The following is a 10919-nucleotide window of genomic DNA, read 5'->3' on the forward strand; positions in this document are numbered from 1 at the left end:
GAATTTTTTGCCATTTTGCATTTTGAATTTTGCTGCTCCTGCCAGACACCTGTGTCTTGTCAGGAGCTTGCAGGAATACTAGCAGCCACTTGCATTCTGATTCTAGGACATTCATCCAACTACACTATTTATGGGCCTCTATTGTGACAAAGCAAGGCAATTGCATGCAAGGGGGGCTTTAGCTTAGCTTCGTGGTGTGGAACCTTCACTAGCCACTGCTAACAGTTTCTTTCATATAGCCTACTTGTTTATACTATATAAATCAGTATAAATCTCAAACAACTACATTTTAAGTCAAATGTTTGCATTTTCTGAAAGCCTCAAAAGACAGGAAATGAAATTGATCAGCACTAACACTAACATCAGCCTGCTCTCCATCAAGGTAAAAGCAAAGATCTCTGACAACTGCTACCACCATGTCTAATGTCTACTGTATGTCAAACGACATGTGCTCACCACTGGATTCAAACCTCTCAAAGAAGTCATAATCTTAGAGCAGTGCACTGTAAATTGGTAATGTTGCATATTAAAATTAGAGGCAATATAGTTATTTTGCACTTTTCTAAAGCAGTATTTACTGGTATGCAATTTTTACACTAGTGTGATTAATTGATTGATCCTGAATTAGATATATAGAATATATACACAACCATTCAAAAGTTTGGGTTCACCATGTCTTTTTCGGCTTTTTCTGATTTAATATTTTATTTTCTTCGTTTGTAATCAAAAATAATATGTTTTTCCATTGAGTTCAAAAGGAAAATGTGTCAGGAGAAACAATTATTGTTCTAAAATCTACTGGCAGCAGCATGATGGTTTGAGGCTCATTTGATACCTTGGACCCTTGATGCACAGAAAATACACTTGAAACACAGATGAAGCTTAGTCCTGGACTAAATAGATTTTTGTATGGAGAATCACCATTTGTTTGAGGTTTGATGTTGCGTCATTCTGGCACACATAAAACACCTGTATGGTCTAGACATGGTGAAGTAACTGCTTTCAAGTCTACTACTTCATTCACTTGACAGAAACCAACATGAAGACCAGAGAACTGACTACGACAAAAAAACAAAAACAAAAAACAATGTGAAGAAAGTAAAAAATAACCGTCAGGGAAATTGCTAAGACTCCGATTGGTAGGCATTTCCAAATTTATAATATGGAATGTCTTTAAGGAAAATAAAACACTGTTGGGAACATGCTGAGAAGTGTGAAAAAAGATCCCGAGATTACTCTCCAGATTGTGTAAATATCAAGTTCCACAAATCACATAAGACTTAATCGAGACAAATAAAGAGGCTGTACAGCAAAATGCAAGAACAAACAGGCCTGATTTCTTGTGTTAACAACATAAAGACAATACAGAACTCTCTCTCTTTCTCCATCCCTTTCTCTCCCTCTTTCTCTGTGCATGTGTGCATTCATGCATGCATGTGTATGTGTGTACTGCCCCCCAGTTATTTGCCCCCTCAACATTCTGGATAACATTCACAATTCACGTTTTCTGTGCTCTGCAATATGAAAAACCACCTTATCAGTGAGCACTTTATTAGGTAGACCTGTAAACCAGCTTGTTAATGCAAATATTTTATCAGCCAATCATGTGGCAGCAACTAAATGCATAAAATCATACAGATGTGGTGAAGAGGTTCAGTGACTTTGACCGTGAATTGAGTGTTGGTGCAAGACAGGGTGGTTTGAGTATCTCAGAAACTGCTGATCTCCTGGAATTTTCACAACAATCTCTAGTTTGCAGAGAATGGTTCGACAAACTAAAAACATCCAGTGAACAGCAGTTCTACAGGCAGAAATGCATCGTTAATGAGAGAAGGAGATGGCCAGACTGGTCAAAGCTGACAGGAAGGTGACAGTAATGCAAATAACCACACATTACAACAATAGTATGCAGAAGAGCATCTCTGAACACACAACGCATCATAACTCTAAGTAGATAGGCTACAGCAGTAGAAGTCTAAAAAAACAAGTCTAATAAATACCTAATACAGTGTTCACTGAGTGTATGTGTCACAATAGAGTAGAGGCAGCCAGATCCTAGCATAAAATCTCCTGATGGGAGTCCATAATGCCATGGCATGTGTCCTAACACAGGTAAAACAGCCCCACAACAGCACACATCCACCACACTTCACAGTGGGGATGAGGTTTTTCTGCATGACCATGTTTCTTTTTACTCCAAACCCACCCCTGGGCTCAATGTTTTTAGAACCCGGTTCCAATACCCCAGGTGCTAATGTTCATGGTTTGAAGGCTTCTGGCACACCTTCCTAATAACATGTTGGCAGGTTTTGTAGGTTGGTAGGTTTTGTAGACTTTTGGTCCACGGCAGCAATTCCACCTACTCTTAAACTCGCATGTGTAATTTAATTAATTCTGGAGAGCAGCAATACCGAAATTTGGCCCTCAAGGCTAATAGTACCACTGGTTTTTATTATTTTCCTCCAATCAGGACTGATTTATACTTCAGACACCATGTGAGTTAAATCGCTGGCCAATGCCATTAATCAGTTGAATAACTATCAGCGAGAAAAATTAAACCAACAGTTCTACAAGCCTTAGGGCCCAGATTCAAGTGTCCTTGATCCAAGGTAAGGCTGTCCCCAGATTTCTAAAGCTCTTCAGCCAGCCTTCCACTTTAAAGGCTTACAAATACAGTGCATTCACACTTTATCTCGGCAGACATCCTGCAGCTTTGAAAACTCATTCATGCAAGCCGACTTTACATTAATACAGAGCACACAAGTTATTGAACATCTTTATTAACCTTGCACCCAAAAAAAAGACTGAAGTGGGAAGTGACCTCTATTGCTGCCAACTTTGTTCACACGATGATAGCGAACAGTAACGATAAATAGACGTTTTCTATAGCATACAGTAGCACAGTATTTAAGCAGGTGACATTAAGAGATTGTGATGTCAACAGTGAAATGAGGCCACCCATGTAGGTTGTAATCAGTAGAACCTGTGCATGGTCTGACCTTGAGGTAATGTAAAAAGGAAATGTTCACCCCACATTTTGCGCAATTTCACAAAGATCTGACTATGCTTTTTCACACAATTGCAAACATTGTAATCAAAGACAGTGTGCGCTTACAAAAGGCTTGTTATTTACATAAATGACACATTAATCATTTACAAATGCAATCCTGTGTAAAAATGCATGACCCAAAAAGTTAATTACACTTTCAGTTATATAAAACCCGTTTGCAACAAGTAAATTGCTTAAATAACCCGACTGACCAGACCTTCGATCAATAGCTCCAGTATGACAAACAGACAATGCTCTCTCTAATGGCTAAATAAATAAGATTGGCAGAAATTAAGGTTGAGCTTCAAACATTGTAGCCACACATATACAGGTCTCTGGATGTCCTCAACCTTCTTAAACAATGAAACAAAACTTAAGACAACAAACAGGATACATTTTAGTAATCTATAAATTGTGACCCTGGAATTATAAGGTTCCATCTGTGTTCTGAGAAGTCTTGAGATTAGATATTCAGCTTCAAAGCTTTTACACATCCTACACAACAAAACTGAAATGCAGGGCAGTTCTTCATACATCAAAATGAAACACTGTAAAAGTACCCTCCGTATGAAAACACTGTATTTATCACGCCAACTCATTTTTGTCAAAAAATGTCAGTTAGAACCGTATAATTCTATGGTCTTGAAATGTTTCGACATACAGAATTGAGAAAAACAAAACTTAAAAAAAACTAAGATGGAAGACACTTATCACATTTTGATGGCTTTTAAACAAGGCTCAGTGGTGGACAAACAGCTCAGAGCTTCACACACGACAACACGAAGACCACGGTTCCCTCGCAGGGACGGTCGCACTCTCACAGGAAAGGAAGGATAGCCGTGGCCTTCGGGGCGGTACAGGGGACTTCCGTTGGCCGCGGTGAGGTTCGGCAACTAGTCTGTGGGCCCGTGGGCCCCTGAGCGCCCTCTCCTCAGCCCGACGGCCGGCAGCTCTGCGGCTCTGAGGGACCTCACAGCTCGTCGTGACTCCGGGTCAGGTCCTCTCCGTAGTTGGTGGCCTGGCTGCCCACAAAAAGGTTCCAGTTCTCCAAGATCTCTTCTTTGGTCAGCATCTCGTCCTGAAACCCACAAAAATGATGATGACAAAGGCCAAGGAACATTACAAGACTTCTCCACTCAAGGACCCATGAATAGACCACCCTTTAGATAAGGAAATAAAAAATATTTTTTGCAAAAGACCCCAGAGGACTCCTTCACACCCCCAGAAGTTTTTTTCTTTTTTTAAATCTAGCCAGCTTGGCATGGTTTGACCAACCCAAGTTATGTTCTGACCAGCTACCAGCTCAGAACAGCTCATACCCAACTTGACCAGCTCAATTTTCAAGCTGGTCAAGCTGGCAAATCTGGATGTTACAGCAGGGTATAATAAGCAATCCGAGTGCATATTATTCAGACCAACATAATCAGCTTTTACTTTATTTTAACTGATTATGCATCTGGATATTTCCTGAAGCAATTTGGGGTAAGTACACTGGGTGAGGAAACAGCGTTGAGTCACATGAGCTGCTAACTGGATGGCACAAGGTTAACGGATGTGATGGTAGTAGTCGCACCTTGTTCAGATCGGACTCGTAGACCAGGTGTCTGGCCTCGGACAGGGCGTGGTCGTAGTCCTGAGGGAGGATCCACCGGCGGATCTCCTCCATGTCCATCTTTCCGTCTTTGTTCATGTCCCGGAAGTCCGAGAACTGGTCCCGCTCGGTCTTAACCCAGTCCGGTTCTATTCCCCCTTCTGGATTTGCAAACATGTCCTCTGCAACCAAGCGATAAAGGGGCATGGGTTCACAACCCTAACAAACCGCACATGGACCCAAACACACACGGTGCCATCAAGAATGCCAATATCAAGATACTGAATGTGATATTACTTGAACAACATGGCAGACATAATGATATTCCAATTGTATTACAAATTATTTCATTCCAGGAATACAACAAAACCTCCTTTCAGAAAAAGAATTTGATGAGATTAATGCATAAAACATTTAATAATGATACTCAAACACCACAGAATTATTTTTTCAAGCATGCACAAAATAAGCTAAATGGCTTCAACTGGGAGATTAATTTGCTGTCAAGGCAGCTTGATTGACCTACACAAGCCAAGCCTGTAATTTCTCCCCTTCCCCAAAGTTAAGAGGTCAGCCTGCATGGGAATTTCATTCAATGAACCTCATGGCAGCATTCTCTTCAACCCACCCGCAAATCGCACATGTTCAGTGAACCTACCCAAGTACAGCCATAAAAAGTGACGTGACTCCACCTTGCAGGGGCCCCGTTTCAGAGCGAGCGTCAACACATCGGGCACAAAACAACATAACCAACCCGTCCCGGCTTCCAGCAAGGAGACAACATGTATTTACGGCATAAAGAATGCTGACAAAAAAAACCTCTGAATTATATGGAGGTAATTTCACTGAATGGGTTTTAATTACAGGGGACATTCCACTTCTCCATTGTGTTGCCGGCACAGGGTGTGCTCCCCAGTTAGGCATTGTACATATAAATCTGACTCTCAGGGAGCTGTCATTTTCCTGCTCCAGGTTACTAAGGGTCATTACCAGGTATTTCTTCATCAGTGACCAGCAATAAGCTATTCATCGCATCCCATTTAAATGCATTAAAATGTATTTCAGTTACTTTATACTGAGGAAGTACAGTACAGTAACCCTTGTGTTTGTGGTTCTTGTCCTGGGAACTTGTGAGAACAGCACAGACCTCTCATCCGTATTAACATACAATGCAACAGGACAGCAAGTTTGGACTTCTCCTCCTGCCTCATGCATCAATTTCAGTCAGCATGGAAATAAACATCATCCCACAACCAAACAAAACACCCTTTGCGGTACTTCAGTGCCTGTGTGAACTTACCTATGTACTCATCCTCATCAACAAAGCCATCGCCATTCTTATCAATGTCCTCCAGGGTTTCCTAAAAGTAGTGGTAAAGTGGTGGATATGAAGTCAATCGGTTACAATTCACATTCATACATTTGTATATTATTGCACACAATCTGTTTTTTATTAAATGTGCAATCGCTGTTCTGGAGTAGAAACATTCAAATGTGTAGGAACACATAAGTTATGGAGATGTTAAAAGGTGGTACATTTAAACAAATTCTATGCTCTGTAAATTCAGCTTGGGTGCAAAACTGCACAAAGCAATTTCACTCATTTGATTTTTGATTACTGAGGAGCCACCGGCTTAAAATGAGCAGAAATGCGTTATCGTGAGAATAAAATGTGACAATAATGTCCAAGTTACTTTTAACAGTAACATTTTTGCAAACATGAATAATTAAAATGGTAAAAAGGGTATAACTTCTGCGGATTTTGAGGCCAAGTGGATTACATCTACAGTTTGCCGTGCTACAATGCTCTGCTCCAGTATATTCAAATTAAAAGTCCTTAGTAGAGTGGAGGGACATCCCACAAGCTCCAAAAACATAGATGACTTTCCAAGTTAGGTAAAAATAACATTATAAAAAATCTTTGAAATTATCTGTATTAGTGTGTATATATATATATTACTGTTAAGTCAACAAAGTAAATTAAATTTCATAATTCATAATTAGAAAATCACTTGCATATTACTGGGAGCAAGCAACTCAACAAAATCAGTCCCACAGGCACTTTTTGGGCTGAACCATTGCAAAAGACCAGTTGAGAAATTGTTTAACTTACAAGGACCACGATGTCTTTCATATGCTCGAAGTCCTCGGGGTGGAGGAAAGCTGTGAATTCTTCACGGTTGGCTATCATGTCACCACCAGTATTGGCAGCTTTGAACCTCCGCTCGTCGCGAGGCAACATCTTCTTGAAGGTATAATGCTCAAAGTCCCCTGTACCATCTGTGGGGTTAGACAGGTGGGAGAAGGGGAGAGGGGACATTGTTAAACTCATGACGGAGTACAGAAACAAAGTCTCAATCATGGTTAAGCTCAACATATCAACAGCAACGTTTTGACACATACAAAGGTTGGTGACCTAAAGCCAAACACACAATTAGTAATAGATGTTATTTATGTGATTGATGGCTGATTAAGAGTTGAAGAGTTTAAGATTTCAGTGGATTTATTTCCCAATTTGGAATTACCAGCTATGCCTGTGGAGGTCCCCATCTGCCATCCAACTACAAGGAGTAGAGCAGCTAAAGTATGTCCACTTCCCCAATTTACATACCCGCATATAGGTGCCAAACTCCAGTGTTTGAGGGCCACATTGTCTACTGATTTCTGGGGGACTTGGCAGCCGATGTAATTTAAGTCATTGATTGGCTAAAGAACCCACACTCCTGGTTCTCAAAGCCTGCTTGAAAGGAAACCACAGATACCTGTAGACACTGTGGCCCATGGGAACACACTTTGACAGCCCTGGTTTAAAACTCACAGAATACAACAGAAGAAAGCTACTGCCAACAACATGTAGCCTGTGGGCACCTGAACTATTGTGATGATTCAAGGAACTCAACTTACATCTACTCTATTATTGCAAGTTGTCCTCCCGCAGAAGACAACGGATTGTAGTCAGCTAATGACCCGGCTAGTATAGGGCCTACTCTGTGCACAAGGAAGTGCCTTTACACACTAAGCCATTCAGAGAGACTGACCCTTTTCAGCTACATGTTCTTCACTTTCAAAGAAGGAGTTATTGCTTACAGGAATACGTAGAATTGTGTAATCCAAAATTTTGAACATCAGTATCGAGAAAAAAAAGAATAATGCATAAATAAATCAGCGGTCAATATCCTACCGAGATAGTAGCCATAAGTTGCTTGTTTGTACTCTTCCCATGAAATCATGTTGTCTTTGTTGGTGTCATAATCAGACCAGACCTTAGCAACATTCTCATAGACGTAACGCTTCTGAACTCGTTTAATCCAACTTTTCAGCTCATTGAGAGATACTTGTCCATCCTTGTCACCATCTATCCGGTCTACAATTTTCCTGCAAGACAACACATTACATATTGTGAGGTTCTCACACACACACACACACACACACACACACACACACACACACACACACACACACACACACCAATATATATATATAAATATAAATAAAAAAAGAAACGCACCAAAACCAAAAGTACACAGAATACACCTTCCCTCGCATTCAATGTTATGGTAGACTAAAACGTTAACGCACTGTAAGATATAGGTGGGAGCCTTTAACGGCCTTATTTCAGACAGGTTTAAACCGCACTATTGGAAACACGGATGCTCACACAAACATATCTTCGATGCCACGTCGTGATCATCACAAGGGGCCTCCTAGTAAAATCATCTGGAACACATTTCTGCGTCCTGCCATGCGCGCTGCCCAATGCCCACGCCCATTAAAGCCAACGTTGGTAGGTGCTAGTGATAAACAATGTTTTGGCTCTAATTATATCAAAATTGACGTTTTCTCCTGTTAATACTTCCGTAAAGATTGCCAGGCTCATCAGCATTAACCCCAACTTGGCGAATGTTGTTCATGTTCTTTCTTCAATTTGGTTGGATAAACTTTTCATCTCGTAAATCGCAACGTGGCAAATTAAAAAACGTATTTCGCTTATCACTGAGAATCATTTCCAGAAAGCTTGTAGGGTAATGCACACAGCTCCATTGCGACACCAGTTGCTCATTTCAAATCAGACGCTGCTCACCATACCCAACATGGAAAGCAGTCGTTTGAAGATTTATTCCAATGATATTAGCTACACAGTAACGTTTGTCTTACCCAAGCCTCTCCTTGCTCTCATCAGGCGTTAACTGATCAAATGTTGTTGCATCTTCCTTGCCCAAAAAGGCCTCGTGGTCGTATTTGTGGCTCCCATCTTCTTCGTCGACTGGTCTAGGACTTAACTCTGGTTCATGGTAAACCCGATCTTTCCTTAAAGTGGGTTTACTTAATACCAAACACGCACACAGTAACAACCAGCACACACCACTAGGTAAGTCCATAGCTAGTTATTTTCGCTTACAAGACAATTTGCTTGTAGCTAAAGATCTACAAATATCAGGAAGCGAAATGGATAATATCCCGACAGCAGAATGGAAACGCAATAATTCAGATTGTACAACAAATGCTGCTTTGTAAAAGTGTCTCGGCTACACCACTCTTACAGGATTCCGTGCACGTTTCTCAGGTGCCTATAGGTAGCGTATTCATTTCAAACATACCCGGTTCATTGTCATCTCTCCCTGGAGAGGACAACCAAACAGTAATCTCCAGGAAGTTCGTGTAAGCCACTCACTTCAGCGATAACAAGGAACATTTTCCCTGGCTAAATGTTATGCTCTCCACCATTGGTTCCCGGGATGTCTGTAACGCGAGATGACCATAAACGCCACGTTGCACGCTCGCAGTGAAGCCGGCAACCGAGCTACGTATCAGGTTTGGGATGCTCGCTGTTCTGAATTGTGCCTGTGAGTTTATGGTAAGATCTAATGATAGCCTTCTATGAATTCCCTAAAGCCCATTATTATATGGGTTGTGGGGGGGGGAAAAAAAAGCACCACTCAGCGGAAGTGAATTTAGACATGTATATTTTAATAAACCGTTTTGTCTAACTATAAGCAAATATCAGACTTTTATTCTTTCACTTTTACTTTTAAGATGCAATAAACACATTGCTATTAAGTAATCTGACACATGCAGAAAGGTTTCATTGACAAGATCTAACTATTTAGCTATGTGTTTAGCTCATATCATGTGTGATATGGGTTCCCTTTGTCATATAGTGTTATAATATGAGTGTCGTATAGGCTAGAAAAAATGTGGCATAGTTTTTATGATAAAATGTGCCTGAAGCCACTGGCCTTCTATTTCACTATTGTATTTTTAATGCATTTAAATAAGGGTTCGACAGCCCATTTGAATTAGTGTGTTGAGGAGGGATTAAAAAAGCACAATTTACATTTAATGTATCTCTTCATTTCCAGCAGATCTTCCAGTAATTAGAGCATTGTGTCATCTGAATTGTTTTATTAGCCTGAGGCCATATATTTTTTCTATTTAATTCTACTCATCCACACTCTGTCAAAAGGGCATACAATGTGTGACACTGAACGTTGCTAATCACTTCAGCAGAGAAACATGTTTCAAAAATAGCACAATGAGCAGATAGGAGGCATATTTCTATCAGAACCTATAATTAACAGTTTGACATGAGACAATAGCAGCACTGCTGTTATGTTAGCATGCTGGTGAATCATGTTCTAATATCTGCTGTTAATCAATACAATTAATGCATATACAGTATATTTAACATTTGTTTGACACAGTGTAGGAACTGCAGATAATCACCATGAGGTCACACATTTGAAGAAAATCAGATAAGGTAAATTATTCAAATACCATCAGCAAACTTCAGTCACTGGGAAAGCTGACAGCAGATACAGATCAGAGCGCTATATAATTTTGCTGTGAGTGAGTGAGTGAGTGAGTGAGTGAGTGAGTGAGTGAGTGAGTGAGTGAGTGAGTGAGTGAGTGAGTGAGTGAGTGAGTGAGTGAGTGAGTGAGTGAGTGAGTGAGTGAGTGAGTGAGTGAGTGAGTGAGTGAGTGAGTGAGTGAGTGAGTGAGTGAGTGAGTGAGTGAGTGAGTGAGAGAGAGAGAGAGTGAGAGAGACTTTCTGCTTTTTTGTCCATTACTCTGTATCAGCACTTTAATTCCACTTCGATTGTGCTCAAACTTTGTGTAAATGTTCATACATTTGCCTCGTTTGATTTAGATATTGGCTCTTAAAAAAGGGTGGAGTGGAGATTGTGGTTTGTGTCAATTTTGGAGCGTCATATCATTGGCAATAAACCAGGTAAAAATCGGACCATTGACACACTTTCTTATTCCTCCAAAACAGTCCAT

General features: G+C 40.5%; 1 protein-coding gene across 2 annotated transcripts; it reads right to left on the reverse strand.

Annotated features, from left to right (window-relative positions):
• Positions 1–2764: 2764 nt before the first annotated feature.
• On the reverse strand, positions 2765–9442 carry LOC133130779 (reticulocalbin-1-like). 2 transcript variants are annotated; one of them, XM_061245607.1, is made up of 6 exons: positions 8796–9442; positions 7822–8015; positions 6754–6920; positions 5941–6001; positions 4623–4822; positions 2765–4127 (listed from the first exon to the last, which is right to left on the reverse strand). In XM_061245607.1, exons 1-6 carry the CDS (start codon positions 9017–9019, stop codon positions 4020–4022), a joined length of 954 nt encoding a protein of 317 aa, XP_061101591.1. In that variant the 5' UTR covers positions 9020–9442; the 3' UTR covers positions 2765–4019. The 2 variants fall into 2 exon arrangements, with proteins under 2 accessions (XP_061101591.1, XP_061101592.1); XM_061245608.1 differs by lacking the exon at positions 8796–9442 and adding an exon at positions 8149–8284.
• Between the last annotated feature and the right edge of the window lie 1477 nt (positions 9443–10919).

The sequence above is a fragment of the Conger conger genome, chromosome 6 (genome assembly GCF_963514075.1).
Source record: "Conger conger chromosome 6, fConCon1.1, whole genome shotgun sequence".
Taxonomy (NCBI): Eukaryota; Metazoa; Chordata; class Actinopteri; order Anguilliformes; family Congridae; genus Conger; species Conger conger.

Excerpts from the sequence above, each read along its gene's own strand:
- LOC133130779 (XM_061245607.1), bottom strand. The coding sequence starts at position 9,019 with ATGGACTTACCTAGTGGTGTGTGCTGGTTGTTACTGTGTGCGTGTTTG. Across the intron at positions 6,921-7,821 it reads AACTTATGGCTACTATCTCG|ATGGTACAGGGGACTTTGAG; the intron begins GTAGGATATTGA and ends CTAACCCCACAG. Across the intron at positions 6,002-6,753 it reads TGAAAGACATCGTGGTCCTT|GAAACCCTGGAGGACATTGA; the intron begins GTAAGTTAAACA and ends CACTACTTTTAG.